The 20,449-nt window shown below is 36.3% G+C and overlaps 1 protein-coding gene across 1 annotated transcript; it reads right to left on the bottom strand.

Annotated features, from left to right (window-relative positions):
• Nucleotides 1-15: 15 nt before the first annotated feature.
• PPP1R15 (Protein phosphatase 1 regulatory subunit 15) lies at nt 16-16,577 on the bottom strand. Its single transcript, XM_065226421.1, has 2 exons — nt 15,249-16,577; nt 16-418 (listed from the first exon to the last, which is right to left on the bottom strand). The coding sequence occupies exons 1-2, from the start codon at nt 16,470-16,472 to the stop codon at nt 155-157; spliced, it is 1,488 nt and encodes a 495-aa protein (XP_065082493.1). The 5' UTR covers nt 16,473-16,577; the 3' UTR covers nt 16-154.
• Between the last annotated feature and the right edge of the window lie 3,872 nt (nt 16,578-20,449).

Genomic DNA, 20,449 nt, shown 5'->3' with positions numbered 1-20,449 from the left:
GATTAAATACCACCATTATAACAACTCAATAAGCAGAAATATAATAATTTCTTAAAAGGTATGCATAGTTTATTCCACACTTTTTACATATTTGCATTATATTCCCTTGCTAGCAAATGGTCATTAGACAGAGACCAGAGACAACATAATTTGACTAACGTCTAATAAAATTCTGGGAGCTCAACATTGAATCCTTATTAAGAGAATATTCATACTCGTAGTTAAATCTTTCCAGATACACTCTATCACGCACATTTTTATTGAACACTCTGCTAAGAACGTCCTCTGTTTCATGAATTCGTTTTTTGAATCGTTCGCGGTCTCTCGCAGCCATTTCCCACTCTCCTTTTCGCGCTTGGCGGTAGGCGAAGTCCCATGTCCTCATCACGTGCACCTCTGGTTTGAGATTGAATTGTACCTATAAATAAACATACTGTTAACCATGTGTATAATTCAATTGATATAATCTGTTATAATATACGAGTGTGTGTGTGTGTTTCATTTACGAAAATAACCCAGTATTTAACCATAATGGCTTTATCCCAATTTAAAATATGTTTTCATAACATACCCCACCCCTTTGTTTATCTACGTTGCGTTAAAAAAATACGCTTAAAAAAAAATTACAGCCGGCTGAATTTCAAATCAACAGTTGAGACAACAAGAACCCATATGGAAAAGAATACTGAGCACACCTAAGACGGACCGAAAATGTGTGGATCACAATGTGATGGGAAAGAAACGAAATTGATTTTGTCAAGAATGTCCAACGCTTTACCACTACCCGGGTTTTATCAATAAATGAAATGTTTCTTTCAAAGATTTATTCCCATTTCCATAAGTACCGTTGAATTTGATAAAGAGCCACAAATTGTTGATAAAAATCTAACACTGCTTCTTGATTCCAAATTCGTCCTACGAGTTTCAATTCCGTCAAAACGCATTGAAACGCCATTGGATTTTCTTCATCCTACGGATGAAGGTACAAAAACCGAATTCGCTAGGAGCGCTTCTTTTGTTTTGAGAACAATGAGTGTAAATATTCACACAATACGCTCTACTAGACTTTGTGTTATACCTTGTGGACTAACGCATCAGCACAAACGTATTACTGATGTGCACGTTAAAATTAATGATTATACTGATGATTTCTGCTCGATATAACGGAAATGGAGATTACAACGAAGTAGCGCTCTACCCTAACTTGAACATTAGGTTAAAAAAAACACAATTTCACGTGCATTAAATTGAAACAGTGTAAAGTTTGTTATTGTAATTTTCACAGCATTCAAACTCCGAGTTTAGAAAAGTTTAACGCTTTCGCTAATACCGCTTTGCAGTCTAGATTTCAGTGTGGAATGCAAATAATTTCAAAGTTATTTATATTAACACTTAATATTCCATTCGGATGCCCCCCACAAATTATGACAACGAAATGTCAAACTAAATGTTACGTCTAGTTTTGACGTATAACTGCTTTTTACAGCCCAGTTAACGAACGTCCAATTAGCGAACAAATACTGTACTCTAAATTGTCAATAGTACGAACTATACACTCAGGTCTTTTTTTACACGGGGGATACGTACCGTGTAAAAAAAAACCTACGAGATTTAGATTTTTCGCATGCTTAAATGTTTTTAAAAAATCAGATTTTGATGCCATTTGTAATTAAAGCATGATATGGTCCATATAGACATATGTATTTTAAAAATTTCTGTATTTACACCAAAAATTGTGATTTTATTTTAAGTATGCCATACGATTACCTATAGCTTGAAACGGATAATGTGATTGGAATCATGTCGATAGGCTGTATCGTTGTCGAGAAATCGTTAAGAACGTACCGTGTAAATCGTGGAAAACCGTGTAAAAAAAACCGTGTAAAAAAACCGCGTAAAAAAAACCGTGTAAAAAAAGGCTTCAGTGTATTTATTTTTTTTCTTTTATTTTTTCCGTCTTCTAATACTTTTTATTATGGTATCAAGCTGGAGCTGCGTGACAGCTTAGTTTTCAAAACTTGACCCATGTAAGTAAATTTTGTTTCTATCTTTCGACATTACTACAGAAGGACTAGCCTATGTTGGCAGTTTGAACACTGGTTCTTGTGTATTGTTTCAAGATAGTTTTGGAAAAAAAAATGCTGTGACGTAAGTGCGTTGGGTGGCCAGTGAATTTTCATTTTAAAATTCCCGGTTTTTCCCCGGTTTAAATCTTAAAAAAATCCCGGTTATTAATATTCAACAAAAAAACGATATTGAACGCATTTTTTAAAAGGCGGCCAACTGTAAATTTTCGGTAGTTATTTGTGAAAAAAATAAAAGCAAAAGAAAGTTTTTTTAAGCTGAAAGTAAAAATTGAACTTTATGTAAGTGTATGTATTCCAAACAAATCATTGATCTTTCGAGATACTTTGAAAACTTACACTTTTTTTAAGCTTGATCCATCTTATGATTTCAAAGCTCTAGAATTTATTGAGTAACAGTCACCAGACCAAATGCTATCTGGTTTATAAGACAGAATTGTGAAGAATAAAATATTTAATTAAAAGAATGTTTCAGAAAAAATGAACTTGATACCAATGAGAATTAGAAGAAATTGTTAGGGATATCGGATAAAGAAAATATGGGGGCGACCTCGGCGTAGTGGTTAACATCCATACCTCTCACGCCAAAGTCACGAGTTCAAATCTCACCTCCGGACAAGTCACGAATGACCCAAGAGTGTTAAAGTGACTATAATAAAAAAAAAATTGTTTTCACTTCGTTGTCATAAATATTAACCTTTCAGTACTCGGGCTGATGTACAAAGTTAAACACGAAAAAAAATAATATGTTAAATCTACTGACATTGAAATCTACTGACGCTCAACGTGAAACTAAACATGGTGCATGAAATTTAATACCCACATCCAATAGACCAATACTTATAGAATATTACTGAATAATAAAAAAGTAATTTACTAAGATTCCCAAAATTCTGGGGCTTTGATATTTGTGTAGAGTCTGAAACTAGAACCTTTCTTCAACATTTTCGTAATGTAATATTTAGGGAAAAATATTTAACGATTTTTAAAAAAATTCAAGATCACAGATTTGAAAAAAAAAATCATACTGGAGTCATAATTGTCAAGGCTCTGAGACTAGGGAGCATTTGAAAGGTTATAACAAATAAAAGAACAATCTATAGAATCTTGCGGACAAACCCTGGAAATTTTAGAAAAATTTTAAAGCAGCCAACGTGTTGATTTCAAACAAATATTGAGGAGGATTCCCACATAATTTTCGAAGGAGAAGTTTTGAGCAGAATTCCAGAATAATTCTGACATGGAGTCCTTAGAAATTGTTAGATGAATTTGGAGAGATTTCTGTGGAGAAGGATTCTCTAAAAAGTTCTAAATTGAATTCTTAGATAATTTTGGAAGATTTCAAAAGGAGTTGTTAAAAGAAAACTTTAATGAAATTTCCTACGTAATTCTGAAGAGATTTTTATGGGGATCGCGAGGAAAATGACAGATGAATTTTAAGAAGAATTTCAATACAATTATGATGAGAATTCAACAAGAAACAGAGCTCTAAGAGTGTTCTGGTGACAATTTCAATCCTAGTGCGAAAGATTCATCACAGAGCTCTAACAAGATTGATTGCAAAAAAAATATCAGAAAGAAATTCTTTAAAATACTCCAAGGGGTTTCTAAACAAAATTTCGAAAGATTTATGCTGTTTTGAATAGAATTGAAAGCAAATTTTGAAAATAATTTCAAAGCCATCCGAATAGGCTCAAGGGAATTCTAAGAAGAAATTCTTACAAGGGGTTTAAAAAAAATCAAAACAGAATTCAACGGTAATTACTAAGCGGAGTGTTTTCTGGCTAATTTTAAAAAATGATATTTCAGAACAGAATTCCAAGTTAATTCTGCAATTCATATCATGAGATTTTTAAATAAAATTGCATGGTTGATTTCGAATTAAAAACGAAAAATTAAAACTTTGGAAAAGAATAGTTCAGATTCAGTTTTTACAAATATTTGTTCCCAAAGTCTAGTATCTTCAATATTTTCTTTTAATGCCCATCCACTTTAAATCTGAAATTGAAACGACAAAAATCAATTTGAATTATTATTTTTTTTTATCATTAAATTTGAATTATTGCTGAGTGATTAAATTCTAAAAACAATAAGACGGGAAACTGAAGAAAATTATGCAGCAAATAGAGGTAGACATTCATTTGGTAAATAATCACTCTGTTTTAATGTTTTATTCTAAAATTCTGGTATACAAATTTGTTCCTATGGTATGGTAAATTTATTTTTATTTTAAAATATGAATTATCGCGTATTTCTGTTGTTCATTACATTCCAAGTGAAATTCGAGTACGTAATTTCATTTGAATAGCTTGTTTAACCAGGTAGTTTCTTTTTCATGACTTTTCTGTGATCTTATTTTTTTTCTCTCTTTTATTTATTTACATATATATATATACCTGTATATTTCCATATATTCCTATACATTTCCATATATTTCCAGAGAGCGAGATAAGGCATTAAATCTGGGTTGAGTTTGAAGTGGGCGGAACGACCGTTTGAGGGCAGTGGCTTTTGACGCGGGTTTCTTTGAATTTAGATGGTGCCCACGCGAACTGTCGGGGCATTTCTATAAAGAAAGTTTGCTCTATCAGATGCTGGTGTTATATTTCGTGGGTGTGTTTTTGATGGTTGAAGGGTTTGTGTTTGGAGCTGTCGTTTACGGATGGTTGTTCCGCTTGTTTCAAATGTTAACCCAGAAATAGCCTGGCTTTTGGTTCAAATGCCAAAAGTTCATCCAAAGACACCAGGAGCATAAATTAAATTTTATAGCAATTATGCCCCCTACGAAAACATATAAATACTATTATTCAATTGTAGCTGAAAGCGTTTGGTACGGGAGGTCCACGCTTTCTTCCTTTCCCTTGATCTCAGGTTGTGGAGTGGTTTCAGATATTCATTTCTGACATCACTTGACTCCTTGAAATCCTCTCTGCGGCACATGCTGCGCAGTTGGCCTGGCCGTTGACAAAAAAAATGACGGATTCGTGAAGCCGTCATTTTCCAGGATGCTTTCAAAGTATTGGCTGCGTTAGTGTGAGATTAGATTAGATTAGATTAATTTAAATTTAAATCACACATCTGCACGAATTACAATTACAAAAATTCCGGTAAAAACCAGGAAATTTCTAAACGGGATTTGCTGGTCACCATTAATACTACCACTCTACATACTGCAAACCATTTTACAAGACGCATCACGAACTGTTTTCTAAGTTACTAGAATTACAGAAGGTATACCTGTAGTAACCTAACCATAACCCGTAACGTGGGTAGATCACCTTTTCGTGGTACGTTACGGGATGTAAGATCTACCACCGATTCCTAGTCCCGACTACTTCAAACTAGGGGAACAGAATTTTTCAGTAATCAAAGGAACACATCTTAGTCCTTGTTACTTTTTATGCCTTGTTGATAGTGACAAGACTCGGCTTTGTCCACCGAGGATGATCTTGAAACAAGGAAAAAATGAGTTAGTTAGTCTTCATCTATGTGGTTCCTAATCTTCTATTCGTTGTTCTCTAGTTTGAAGTGGTTAAGATTAGGGTTCTGATGCATGGTTATTATCGGTGTCATTGTTTAATTTTAATTTGGAATCCAATTTTGACTGACAAAGGGGCGTGCCTTTGGAGGGTATTCCAACACTCCGAAGGGTGTAAATAGCGGGACCTTTCAATTAGAGTCGGATCCTTGCGATAAATGCAAGAATGACAACTGTAAAAAAATCGAATACTTCATCATTTCTCAATAGTGATGGAGTAATACGACAATAGATCAAATTACTGGTCGCAGTGGTGTTAGGTCCCGAACAGAGGAAAAAACCGTAACCATTGTGAGGAACCACATCAACATTATCAATTCTGTCAGGCTAACTAGCTCCTGCCATTTTATAAGATGAACTATGTGTGTGATGTTTTTGATTTTAATATTAGAACACTAGTTTGCCCTTCCCATGGCTTGTTTTTGCATCTTCAGGTTGACGTTGGTGGGAGGGCTTAATCTCATGTCATAATGGAGTGTTGGAGACGGTGGGTTTATGGCCGGCATCTCTTGCTCATGTCGAGGAAGTGTGTCATCATGGGCGGGCGTTATGGATTAGTGAGCCTTCACCGAATGTCACTTCCCCGAACGCTATTTCCCCGAATGCCGTATCCCCGAAAAAAAAGTTAGGAAACATCCTGGCAACTTTCTTACTATAGTGTATCTCAAAATTGATCGTACAGCTGTACTTAAATTTTAAAAACGGCTCTTAAAGCACAAGTTAAAAAGATACGTCTTAGAATTTTTGGCAGCTAACTCAGCATACATCTATCAATTATTGGCTCGGTATTGAGCATACTTTGTTGAGTTTACAAAAAATTTGAGCAATTTAAGAAAAACGCCTTTTTTCTTGAAATAAAATGAAGATAACTTCATGAAATTTTGCTCATTTTTTAGTCGTAATAAAGGTCATTCATATGCCACTATTTTTACTAAAATTTGTCCACTAGGTTAAAGTTCAAAATCGAGCGTTTTACTAAAATATATCTAACTTCATACAGACTCTTCAAATATAGACCAAAGCTACAGCAATAAATCAATAAACATTTGTTCAACCACCAACCACGATCCAAAAAAAAATTCTATTCACTATGTTTCAAAAAAATGTCCTGTAGGGTATACGATCAATTTTGAGATACACTGTATATTTTGCCCTTCCCTTTGTAGATTTCACGTGTGAGTAAGAAATGAACATTGCTATGTGCGATTCACTTGTAAAGGTGCGTTTCATATTTCATCACATGTAGTTCCAAAGAGCCAGAACGAAATGTGGCGCTGAAGATACAATATGATGGAACATTGATACTAATGGTTTAAAACACAAGTAAATTTTTCCAGAAATCGTAGTCCGCATCGTGCTCTCTTGCCGTGCGGATCTATTTGCTTTTTGCTATGCATTTTAAACATTGATAGACTCTTATTCCTTTTCGATACTTGTTTGGGCCCTACTCGAGGTAATCCTGCTTGGATAGCGATTTGGAAAATTCCTCTTCGATCCTTCAGATTCTTATAGTAATCTGCTTGGAAGTCGATTTGTATAAACGTTTTACTGCCACCATGGCGCATAAGCGCTAAAAAGGGGCAATCTCTTTATCCCCCTTCTGATGGCATTAATTTGAGCACTCAATTTGATTTGCTCACGAATGATGCGAATGATCCTTCATCCAGAAAAAAAAATCTAGTAAACTTTCCCGGCTTAATGCCAAGAAGGAAAAGATTCCCCCTATTGTGATAACCACTTCCGATTTCCATGCTCTTCGCACGGAACTTTTGAACTTCGTGAAATTCAAGTTTTCATTGCAAATTGGTCGTCGGGGTAAATGCCGTGTATTGACTGAAAGCTTGGACGGATTCAAACGTCTTCTCAAGTATCTTACTGAGAAGGAGCAACAATTTTTAACTTACGACACCAAAACTGAACGTGTGTTCGATGTTGTCATGAAAGGACTGCCCAGAATCCCTGGATCAGATCAAAGATAACTGGCAAAATTACTTGTAGTTTGCCACGGGATTTCTAATGATTTTTATTTAGTTCACTTCAAGTGTACTGAACTAAACAACCTTAAGACCTTAGAAAAAGCTAGCCTTATGCTCCATGTCCGAGTGAAGTGGGAACACTTCAGGAAGACTGAAGGAAGTTTCCAAAACCTCACCCAGTGCTTTACGTGTCAGGGATGGGATCACCGAACAAAAAATTGCTACATGCCAGCATGAATTGTGGTGATTCCTCTCACGCAAAGGACGACTGTCCTTTGAAGGAAGATCCTAAGAAATTCAAATGTTCAAATTGTGTTGAAAATCACAAATCCATTTTTCGGGAATGTAAGACTCGCAAAGCGATCCTGCAATCTCGTTCTAAGCGACAGGTAGGAAACGCTCCACGTTCCCAAACAGCTACACATTATTCTGCTGTTAACAACGGTCAGCGAGGAACAAATTCTACATTCGTATCACCCCTGCTTCAAATTCTTCATCTATAACTACTCCACTCGCTGCTAACAATGTTCAGCGAGTAAATGGAGCTACCTATGCTGCTATTGCAACGGGTAGAAATCAAAATACTAGCCGATATAATTCTAACGTAATTTTTTATAATTTTGACTAAGAAGCATTACAGCTTCTTTTACAGAAATCATTAATTTATGATTACTGATATGCTTAAATCTAACTCCATGTTTGATGCAATTTAAACTGGAGTAAAATTTGCGAACAATATCGTCATGACTTTGAAATTCAGTAATGGATTTCAAATCATTAAATATGAGACACCGAAGCGGCGAATTCTATGAGCGGAAGGGAGAGAAGTAGGTATCCCGACCATAAGGGAATAACACAATAACACATTTATTACAGCTTGTGTTATTTTGTTTCACTATAATTTGTAACACAGCTTGTTACACTTAAGATCCCGGATGTAGTTAAAATAACAAAAAATGTAACAAAAATTTCCTTTAGATACAACAAAAATATATTTCACTATGTTACTTTCATAACAAAAACATAACAAATTTTGCAACACAATTCTGTTGTGCTATTACAAAATTATATCAAATCGTGTTATAATCATATATTTCACTTTGTAAATCAAAACTCAGATTGATTAACAGAAATACAAAACATTATCAAACTCATAGAAAATATAATGCTTGAATGACACAAGAAAAAATATATTTGATTTTTTATTGGGGTTTGGTCAATAATATCTGGTTGTGATAAAATCTTGTTAAGAATCAGTTACTAAATCATAAAAAAATCAATGCATTTAAATTTGTTTAAGATTTGTTATATTATTTTCTTGGTGATAAGTTTCCTTAACTTAATTACATCATAATCAGTTATCCATAACAAGGCTTGTTAGAATCTTGTTATTTTATTGTTATACCCTTCTGGTCGGGATAGTTACCAATTTTCCAAGTCATAGACTTCAAAGTGCCAGATTTTTTTTTAACGGAATCGTGAACAAAACCCAAAGACCACTATGACAACCGCGATCGGTCTGAAGGGATCTTTTGGCTGACTAGTGAAAAGCGGGAGGCAGAACATATAAATTGTTTTAAGGTGATACGATCCAGAACCTCGGGCTCTGGTTCCACTTCGCTTTTTCCAGGAGTTCATTATCTGCTACCGGAAAACATACAATAACTAAACTGTGATGACAATTATGTAGTATGTTCCATTCCCAGGTTGGAAATTTTCTCAACTTCCCTGGACATAGAGTATCACTGTCCTTGTAATAATACAGATTCATGCATTGATTGGCATAAAAAGCTTTCAATTAATTATTGTGACATGCAAGCTTCAGGACGAAAAAGGATCAGTTTTCTCCAACAATTTCTGTATACAGGTCAGCATCGCGATGGGACGGTACGACGCGGGTTTTCGAATGGCGATAACTCTTACTTGCCTCCAGTCATCCGGAACAATGTTGTGCTCCAGAAATTGATTGAATAAGTTCAACAAGCGTCTCTTCGCGACGTCTGGGAGATTTTTAAGCAAGTTGAACTTGATTCTATCAAATCCTGGAACTGAGTTGTTACATGAGAGGAGCGCAAGTGAGAATTCCACCATCGAAAACGGGGAATCTATTTCGGTATTATACGACGGACGATCATGAACGTAGGTTTGAACCGACACCGAATCCGGGAAAACTTTCCGCGCGAAGCCGAATATCCAACTGTCTGAGTACTCCTTGTCTTCGTTGACCGGTGATGACGCGTTTCGCATTCTCCTGCCGACATTCCAGAATGTCGGCAGGAGAATGAACAGATTAAAAAGATTTTTTACGGTGAAAATACAGATTGAAATTGGAAATAATATGGCAACACTGCGTCTTCTTCGTATTGGTGCGATGATTGCTGTTTCACTCATACGCCGTGTCCGACGCTTATCCATCCGTTGCTCGAAAGCAAATGATCGAAAAAAAAACGATATGGCAAGCGTTTTTATTATCGCTGCTTTTCTCCTCCCTTCCTTTTATTGGTGAAATGGTGAGCGGTCAACCGAGCATTGAGCTCGCTTATGTGAGCATGCGCAATGTATCGTGTGTTCGATTTGCGCTCTATCGTTGCGTCCGTGTTAGGGATTTTTGTTGCATGTCTGAATTTGATTTTTTTTTCATCTGACCCCCAGTATAGAAATGAAAGACGTAGTCCTACGTCAAAAGTTTCAAAATATGAAAGCTCCACGTGATGATTGATTGTTTAATATACACTCAGGTCTTTTTTTACACGGGGGATACGTACCAACAATCAATACGAAACTAACGATTTTAAATTGGCTCACTACTTGACTAGCCTATTGGTCCCAAGCAAACGATTAACGTACCCCATTCTAGTCGAAATTCTAGTACTACGCAATGTTTGTTTTGATTCGCTATGAAAGTTTGACAGATAAAATGAGGGGTTATTGGTTTTTCTTATGTTTCGAGGGGTGAATCGATTAGCTTGGGACCGAAGATAGTACCAGAGCTGAGCCAAAAAGTTGAGCACGTTATTTCGGGACCTTCTAGTCTTAGAGTTACCTCTATGTACGTACCGTGTAAAAAAACCGTGTAAAAAAAAACCTACGATATTTTGATTTTTCGCATGCTTGAACGTTTAAAAAAAAACGGATTTTGATGCCATTTGTAATTAAAGCATGTGTTAGGGCAGGATCGTGGTTTTCCGGCGGGGTATTTCGGGATCACACACGGACACTAGTCACTCAAAAAACGGAACGGCAAAATCGGCGGAGTAGGCACTCAAGATCACCAAAACTTTATTTAATTGGAAACAAACGATCTTTATTTCTTGGCTGTTGGAACTTTACTAACTACTTTTTATTCCCTAACATTGTCTATTTAAACCTACGTTGTGTTGGAACATTTTATCTAATCAACTTGCATACAATATTGGCAGTGCAGTACTAGAACTGCCGGCACTACCTGCCTTTATCGGGCAACAATCAGTTTGAGAACTGTCAGCATGATATGGTCCATATAGACATATTTTAAAAATTTCTGTATTTACACCAAAAATTGTGATTTTATTTTGAGTATGCCATACGATTACCTATGGCTTGAAACGGATAATGTGATTGGAATCAAGTCGATAGGTTGTATCGTTGTCGAGAAATCGTTAAAAACGTACCGTGTAAATCGTGGAAAACCGTGTAAAAAAAAAACCGCGTAAAAAAAAACCGTGTAAAAAAAGACTTCAGTGTACTCATAAAAAAAAAACTCCCAGAGAGTACTTTGTCTTTCTTGGTAAAATTATATTTAACAGATCTTTCCATTTGGAATACTTTCCTGCAGGGTTGCTTCCACTCACTTGCTATAAAAAATTGTTTTTTTTTAATAATGAAATCATTAGATGTTATAATGATAATTAGTACTTGTAAGTTACAAGAAGAGATTGTAAAGTATGTGTTGAAAACATAAAACTTGCCATTTTGGTTTTCAAAGGGTCGCAATCTGTGATTTTATGATTCATGAACTCATTCTGAGTGAACGAGTCATAAATTCGCTTAATGCTACTCTCTGAATGCAAAATTGACAGGTGTTATGTGTCAAACACATACTTTTCAACCTCTTATTGAACCTTACACGTAAAAAATATCATTATAGCATCCAATGATTTTATAATTTCAAATATCATTTTTTAAAGCGAGTAAGTGGAAGCAAGCCTGCTTTCCTGATCAATGGAACAATGCAAAAGTAGTTACTTCAAGGATAAAAATCCAGCTGAAGCTTCTAGCTACCGTTCCGTAAGCTGCTTTCTTCAATAAGTAAACTTGATGAAAAGATAATTTTGACTAGAATAATATTTCACATCAATACGAACTCAATGTTTGCAGATGAGCAGTTTGAATTTCGCCATGGGCATTCAACTACAAACTCATAATAGTTAATAATTTAATTCGTTCAGTGTTTAGCATTAAGGTTTGATTGCCAAATTGAAAAAAAAATTCTCCACTCAATTTTACGAAGCTAGTTCAAAATTATTTAATTGACAGAACTCTGCAGGTAAATTATCAAAATTCCAAGTCTGATCGACTGCCTGTTACTCAGGGTAGCATTTGCACTTCAGACCTCCCTGATTTGCCACAGCGTTGCCACAAATCGTTGTTCGCCGATGACACAGGCATTTCCGCTAAAGGAAAAAAAAAAAGGATTCGTACTATTTGCAGCAGACTGCAAACAGGTTTAGATATTTTATCTTCTTATTTACAAACAATCTTCCTCCTAACGCTTCCAAAACTCAACTTATAAGGTTATCTCAGAATTTAGTAGTATGTACTAAAAACAAGAAGGATTAGGTCTTCAGCATACTTTCAGATTTGATAGTTTTAAACAACTTTCAAGAATATATCAACATTCTATATCGAATTGTTTTGGTATGCATTTAAAATTCAATATCTTCTAAACGAAACATATTGTTTTTTTTTTCTCGTTAAGTGATTGTTATATAAAAAGTCTGCTAAACACTTTGGCGGCATCAAAATTAAAAAAGTGGGGGCATTTTGAGATATTTGCAGTTAAATTTTTCAAACGAAAAAACCTTCAAAAAGGTTACCCAATGTCGTTTTACTGGTTTCAGAGATACGTAAAAATTAGAATAGGTGTTTATTAAAAATCCGCAAAAAGGGAGGGTCTTCAAAGCCTAAATTTTTTACCAAAAGTTCTTGTTCTACAATTTTTGTCGTTTTTTTTTCAAGTATCCGTAGTTTGAAATATTCCAAAAGTTTGCATTTTTCATGAGCTTTTTTAAATATAAAAATTGAAGATATACTTTTTGAAATATTGATTTTTATCACTTTTTTGGAATTTTACTCAAAATAACAACAACAAAAATTACCGTGTGTATTTTCCCAGAAAGACTTTAGTGTTCTCAACAATTTTCTCTCAGACGTCATTTCGATCAAAAGTGACGTTTTCGTGCTACCATTTATTGAAAAATCTCGCGTCACTTTTCAAATAGACCAATGTAACAAATGTAAACAAATCGAGTTAAGCGATACAAACTATTGCTCTTCTATCATTGTATGTGATACAAAAACATCCATCCAAATTTACTTTCATTTATTTAAGATAATCATTGATCAAAACTTGTCCAATGTACAGTTTGAAATGATGGGTATATGATTGTTACTTCGGTCATTTGGACTGCCTAACATGATTGGTGCTCATTTTCCAAAGGCGGGGCTAATCTAAAGTTAGGTACTCTACTATGACATCTGTGAAAGGGAATCTAGTATCATGTAGACAAAACGCCCAATGTAACACTAATTGATTATGTCATTGAGAAAAATCGTCCAATGTAACATGTCCGATGTACAACTCGACTTGTCAAAACGTCCTATGTGGTTTTTTCTATGTTGTAGCATGGAATTCAAAGTAAAATTGTGATTTTACCGTTTCTTCTAAATTTTCAACGTTATTATACACTGACTACATTAAAAAATAGTATTGCAAAATGTATTGTTTTTAAACAGTTAAAATAATAATCTGTCGAACTTCAATTTCGATTTTCTCAAAATGGTGGATATGTTACATTGGTCTATTTGAAAAGTGACGCGAGAAATGTCATATACAATTATGCATTCCGATGCGTCCTTTGGCGTGGAACTGCTCACAAGAATGTATGAGTGAAAACGAATACCTCATTACCATAAATGCTATTGTGTAGTTGTCCCACAGCTGTCTACAGCAGCAGTCGATTTTTTATTTCGTTGTGAACCACACGATAGCCTGTTTTCGAGACTCGCTATTATATAGTTGCTCTTTGTTCGCTGCTAGCAGTTCGGTGCCTTTTGTTGCTACGGCGCAAGATGTGTGAAGTAAAAAACACCATCAAGTTTAGCTTCAGTCATTGTGATGCCAAACCAAACATCGGAGAGATAGTAAATTTCGCCAAAGCACTCGACGCGGATCCGGGTGAAATGGAAGCTGTTTATCGCATTGGTGAGGAAAGGGGAGTCTTCATGAAGTTCAAATCAGAGGAAGCGATGCTCCATGCTCTGACATTCAATTCGGAGGATTTAATCTTCCATTATGCGAATGGAACGACGGCAAAGGTACGCATGTCGCATGCTGGTGAATTCATTCAATATGTGCGTGTGTATGACTTGCCACCAGAGGTACCCGACAACGAGCTGGATAAAGTGCTGGGGAAATATGGGAAAATTAAACGCATCATCCGGGAGAAATTTCCAACCGATCTGTGTTTTGAGGTATATACAGGGATACGCGGTGTATATATGGATGTGAAGAAGGAAATCCCCACGTCATTACATTTCTTCAATCGCAAAGGAAATATTTTTTATGATGGCAACAAAGATAAATGTTTTCTGTGCAAGGCGGACGGACACCGGAAGCTTTCCTGTCCCAAGCGGAAGGCTCGGAAGGAACCGGAGAAGCAACTGAATGAAAAAGGAAAGCAAAGTGAAAGAAAACAAAACAGCAGCAGTACGTATGCTGGTGTAGTGGTGGAAGGTGCGTCGTTTGTCATTAGCGATCAGGAAACGGATACGGGGTTGGAGATGTTGAATGCAGATAACGAAATGGACGTGACTACCCCGACGACTGACGAGAGTAGCGCAGAGGCTGCAACGGGAAACGATGTCCAGAAACAGCAGCAGCGATCACGATTCGGGTTCAATGAAAATGAGGAACAAATTCGGGAAAGAAAGAAGTTGCGTGCACGGGAGAAGATCGCTTTGTCGCCGCTTCGATTGCCACCCAGAAAAATCATATGATAAAATATATTTGTACATATTTTTTTATGTATTTTGAGTACCATAATTGGTATTCTATGTTACTCGGCTCCGCTAAGTTATTTTTATAACATTTGAGCCTGCCAAATAAACGAAATGAAAAAAAAAAAATAAATAAATGCTATTGTTGACAGTTTACCTAAGTATAAATAAATTGAATTGGTCAAATAATCATAGGATTACCACAATTGGTGTACGACATAATATATGGGTTTACAATACATTTATATATTATCGTAAATTGCAACAATAGGACAGTATTAACACAGACATAACACTCGCAAGTTGTTCATCGAACAAGCATTTAACCGTAAAAAAAATCAAAAAATTTATGGATGTCATATTTGAATCGCCCCACACCTACTTACAACCTACCTTTCTCTCTTCAAAACCGGAGTCCGGTTGATGTGATATGGTGTCTTCGCTATCGTCTTTGCAACTGTTTTCATCTGTTTCTTCTTCAGAGTCGTCATCCGAATCAAGATCCGTTTCATGTTGACAGACATTTTCTTCTTGATCGCTTTCGTAGCAAAACACGATACTATCATCGCTGCACTCCGACACTTGTCTCTGTCGCTGTCGTCTCTCTAACATTGACGGGGTGAAGAAGTTATTAATCGTTGAACAGAGATCCCTCCTCATGGGGGGGCTTGCAGATGGAGTTGTCATTTGCACATTTTCCGAAAAAATAACAAAACTATTCTCGCTATCACTCTCCGATGGTCGACTTTCGCGCTTATCACCCGGAACCACGCAATTGCGATCTTCTTGAATCGGTGAACAGATGGCGGGAAATGATTTTTCTGATAGATCTAGAACACCGGTCATGTTCTTAGCCGAGAACGAAATCGAACAGATACTATTTCTTATTTCATAGCCAAGGCTTTGAACAGGATTGTTATTTTCTGTTTCTGAATCGAATTCATTATCGTCGGAAATATGTCGAACATCTTCCATTATATCAATCAGCAGATTATATCGATCCTTTTCCTTGCGATTTTTGTAGCATCCTTTTGGTTTAGAGTATACATTAAGTGACCTATCAACGGCCCTCCGTGTCCTAATGGAACTATGCTCGCTCATACTAGAAGATGCTTCTTGATTACATACAGCCTTCACTCTCTTTCTATTCTTTCCCAATTCTTCGCGGTCAGTACTCCTCATCGCATCCACTTCATCTCTAATTGGACACCAGTCAAAAGGAGGATTTCCAACGGTAAGAGATTTAGTTTGATCACAGTTAGCTTCGTCTTCTGGAATCGTAAGCTTAGTTTTTCCATGGGCAGCTTCGAAGATCGGTGTATTAATGCTAATATCGACAAATATATCCGGAGCCGATAGTGACTGTTTGTTTATTTCCAATGTATTCATCTGTGTTACATTAGGTATGAATATATTGGCCACCCTTTGTAGAATAGTGCCGATAATTCCTATACCCATTGTGCTGAAGCTTCTACTCGACGATACTCCATTCTTGGTCACGCAATTACTGTCCACCGAAAGAAGAGGTTTGCTTTGTGGTCTACCCATTGTGTAGAGAGGACATGCACCTGCCGTCGTAGAGGTCATTCTGGTATTTTGGTTCCAATTTGACATCATGATTATATTTCCACTTCCATTAACGATTAACCTTACAGAGTATACTTAAACAATATTCACACGTTATTAACAAGCCTTCTTTGAGTGACGCACCACACATTAGGATCAGTAGTTGTTAGAACATATATACAACGCATGATTTCGTTAGTATGAAATCATCGTCATCATAACAATGTTCACGACGGTATTTCCTTGGCGAACCATTTGTCATAAAATTCTCTCGAGAGCGACCTTCGGCAGCAAAACCCTTCTGCTTACTATTCTTATTGTTTTTCTTCCAAGGACCGATTTTCCTCGCACAAAGGCGTAGTCGATGGAAATCTTTGAAAACGATTCGGCTATTAACTCCGCACTGCAGCTTCAAATTTTTCCGCAAAAGCAATTCTGGTTCACTGAACTTGATTTTCCTCACTAAATTTTGATGTTTTTCGCAGTTGTATTCCATTCTTTCAGTAAATTGGTATCTGCTCAAAAATAATTATCACACGGCCATTTTGCTGCTAACGAACTGTCACTTATTTAACAAGTCTAACACGTTATTTCAAAACTACCCACATTTGGGTTGAGTCCATCCAGATCGGTCAAATCTGAACCTCCCCAAAAATGGGTAAACTATGTTGGGAGTGACCAGTTGACAACATCGACATTCAGTGGCAACATTTCAAAGGGGCGTAATTGCTTTTGTAAACAATGGCTTTAGCCGTCGATTTCTCGCAAATAAAAGCCCACCCCTCCAAATTACCTGATACCTTAATGCTAGCTGGGACAGGAAACATTCCTCTATACAGGTATACCTCACGGAAACGAATTTTGTTCATTTAAATCAAAAATATAAATGTTCATTCTATAAACATATTAATCATTCAAAGTAAATTGAAAACATGTTTGCATCAAAAATATGTATTTTAATCAAAAATTTTAATTCAAAAGCATGTTTATTTCAAAATTATATAATTTGAGGAAACTATTTTTAGCGTGTCATGCCTTCACCTTTTTTCTTGTTTACATTTGGCAGAATTTAGCTCCTGCTATTAGGTTTTGCACCGTCGGGGTTAACCTCAATCTGATGACAGTTCAGTGGTACTGTTTACGTGGACTTAGTCGATTTTTTCTTGGGTGGATTTTCTCGATAATTTTTCAGACTGCAGTGAGATGTACACAGCATTTCTGCAATGTTCACGAGCAACATTCCTGCAACACGCTGTTCCTCGACAATTTTCAAGTTAAAATTCAGAAACTTTAGAAATTTTTTTTCGAAAAAACGACTAAGTGCTTGTAAACAGTACCACTGAACTGTCAAAAAGGTTCAGCCGTTTAACACTGAGTTCATTTGTGACGTCACGCTGCAGAACCTAATTAGGTTTTGCACCGTCGGGGTTAACCTCAATCTGATGACAGTTTAGTGGTACTGTTTACGTGGACTTAGCCGATTTTTTCTTGGGTGGATTTTCTCGATAATTTTTCAGACTGCAGTGAGATGTAAACCACATTTCTGCAATGTTCACGAGCATCATCCTTGCAATGCGCTGTTCCTCGACAATTTTTAAGTTAAAATTCGGAAATTTTAGAATTTTTTTTTCGAAAAAACGACTAAGTGCTTGTAAACAGTACCACTGAACTGTCAAAAAGGTTCAGCCGATTAACACTGAGTTCATTCGTGACGTCACGCTGCAGAACCTAATTCCTCGGAACTCAAACGAAAACGACCCGCAAGCAGCGAAACCGAAGTCATCGATCAGGAAACCCATCTAGGCAATCATCCAAATAATGTTCCAGCTCGACAAAACCAGCAGAGCCCGAGGCGAAACCCCACAATTCAACGTCACTCCATCGTTTCGCCGATCGTCATTTGACTCTCCCCCATCACATCGAAAAAAAAACGAAAACCCGAAATGGATTCTGAATCTATTCCGGTTCCTCCCCCTTCCCCGTAGAAAGAAGCTGATACTTTGGAGGCACCATATTTGATCCCCGACCAGGATGACCATACCTCCAGACCACCTTTAATCCACTCCGAAAACTGGCTGGAATTTAGATGCACCAGTCTGCAGATATGTTTCCGAATTATTTTGTTTTATAGCACATTCAAATAACTTCTAAAGTAATTTATAATGTATAGTATATGTATGTTTGTTTTAAAAATGAACAGCATGTTTAAAATAAACATATTTATTTTTGTTCCCATAGTTGTCAAATCATACAAAAATATTTACGTTTATTTTCAACACGAATATTTTTAAAATAAACGTAGCATTATTTTTATTTTAAACATCGATATCACGCATGACTTCTAACATGGAATACGTTTGAAATGAACCTATTTTATATTTGTGGCCAGAACAAACAGAGTTTACGTTTAAATTTACCTCAAATATGTTTGTTTCGACAATAGATTTTCCTGCGTGCTGCTGGTGTCATTCATTTTCATGAGTGAGCTTTCATTCGCGAGAAATCGAAGACGAAAGTCATTGTTTACAAATGCAATTACGCCCCTTTGAAATGTTGGCACTGTTATGAATCCGATCGACTTTGTTCATTTTTGTCAACTTGTCACTCCCAACATACACAGAAAATGACACTTTCCCAAAGCTTGAGTTTAAATAACCCGAATTTAAGTATCCCATTGGGTAAACATCAATGTGTAATGATGGTTAATTTTAACTCAACGGTTGAGTTATACTAAAGAGCCTGAATTTATAAAGAGACGACATCTTATCCATTTGACAGGTCTTCTGCTCGATTGGACTGACTTTTCCTATGACTTTGACAGACAATCGATTGTTCCAATTTTGACATGTCGCCTCTTTATAAATTTAGGCTCTTTAAGTTATACGTATATTACCCTAAGATGGGTAAAAACAAAAAGGAAATTTGGTGGGCCTAAATTTACTCAACGCTGAGTAACTTACTATAAAGCTTGCGTGGAGTGGAAATAACTTTGAGTTGGATGAAAAAAAAGCCACGACCACGCCATTTGTGATTTTGCTCCCTTAAGCCTAGTATACAGATCGAAGCGAAACGAAATTTGAAGCACGCGAAAAATCATAAAATTTCGCTAGCGAAAAAGGTTGTGAAAAAATGTTTGTGGAACATTTTTCAGTTTCCTTTTTTCGCAGTTTACAGTTCATGCGAAACGAAATCGATCAGTTTACACTATAGTCGCTATATATAGCGACTATAGTTTACACCTCCGGTGAAGTGAAAATCTGACAAATACGCTCTCCCGAAACGTCAACTTTTCGCTTAGCTGCTGTTCTTTTCGCGAGCGCTGCATGCGCGAAAAAAAAAATAAACGTAAGCGAAAAAGATGCGATCCACAACATTAGATTTCGCTGGATCGTATCTGTTTAAGCCTGGTATACAGATCGAAGCGAAACAAAAATTGAAGCACGCGAAAAATCATAAAATTTCGCTAGCGAAAAAGGTTGTGAAAAAATTTTTGTGGAACATTTTCCAGTTTCCTTTTTTCGCAGCCTGAAACGAAATCGGTGAAGTGAAATTCTGACAGATACGCTCTTTCTCGAAACGTCAACTTTTCGCTTACCTGCTGCTCTTTTCGCTAGCGCTGCATGCGCGAAAAAAAAATGAACGTAAGCGAAAAAGATACCTCGCGTCACTTTTCAAATAGACCAATGTAACAAATGTAAACAAATCGAGTTAAGCGATACAAACTATTGCTGTTCTGTCATTGTATGTGATACAAAAACATCCATCCAAATTTACTTTCATTTATTTAAGATAATCATTGATCAAAAATTGTCCAATGTACAGATTGAAATGATGGATACATGATTGTTACTTCGGTCATTCGGACTGCCTAACATGATTGGTGCTCATTTTCCAAAGGCGGGGCCAATCTAAAGTTAGGTACTATACTCTGAAATCTGTGAAAGGGAATCTAGTATCATGTAGACAAAACGTCCAATGTAACACTCATTGATTATGTCATTGAGAAAAATCGTCCAATGTAACATGTC

Source organism: Ochlerotatus camptorhynchus, unplaced genomic scaffold, assembly GCF_037179485.1.
Source record: "Ochlerotatus camptorhynchus isolate MF236.1 unplaced genomic scaffold, CSIRO-AGI_Acam_v1.1 ptg000250l, whole genome shotgun sequence".
Classification (NCBI taxonomy): Eukaryota; Metazoa; Arthropoda; class Insecta; order Diptera; family Culicidae; genus Ochlerotatus; species Ochlerotatus camptorhynchus.
The sequence above is the reverse complement of the archived record's forward strand: the minus strand, read 5'-3'. Positions and strand labels throughout refer to the sequence as shown.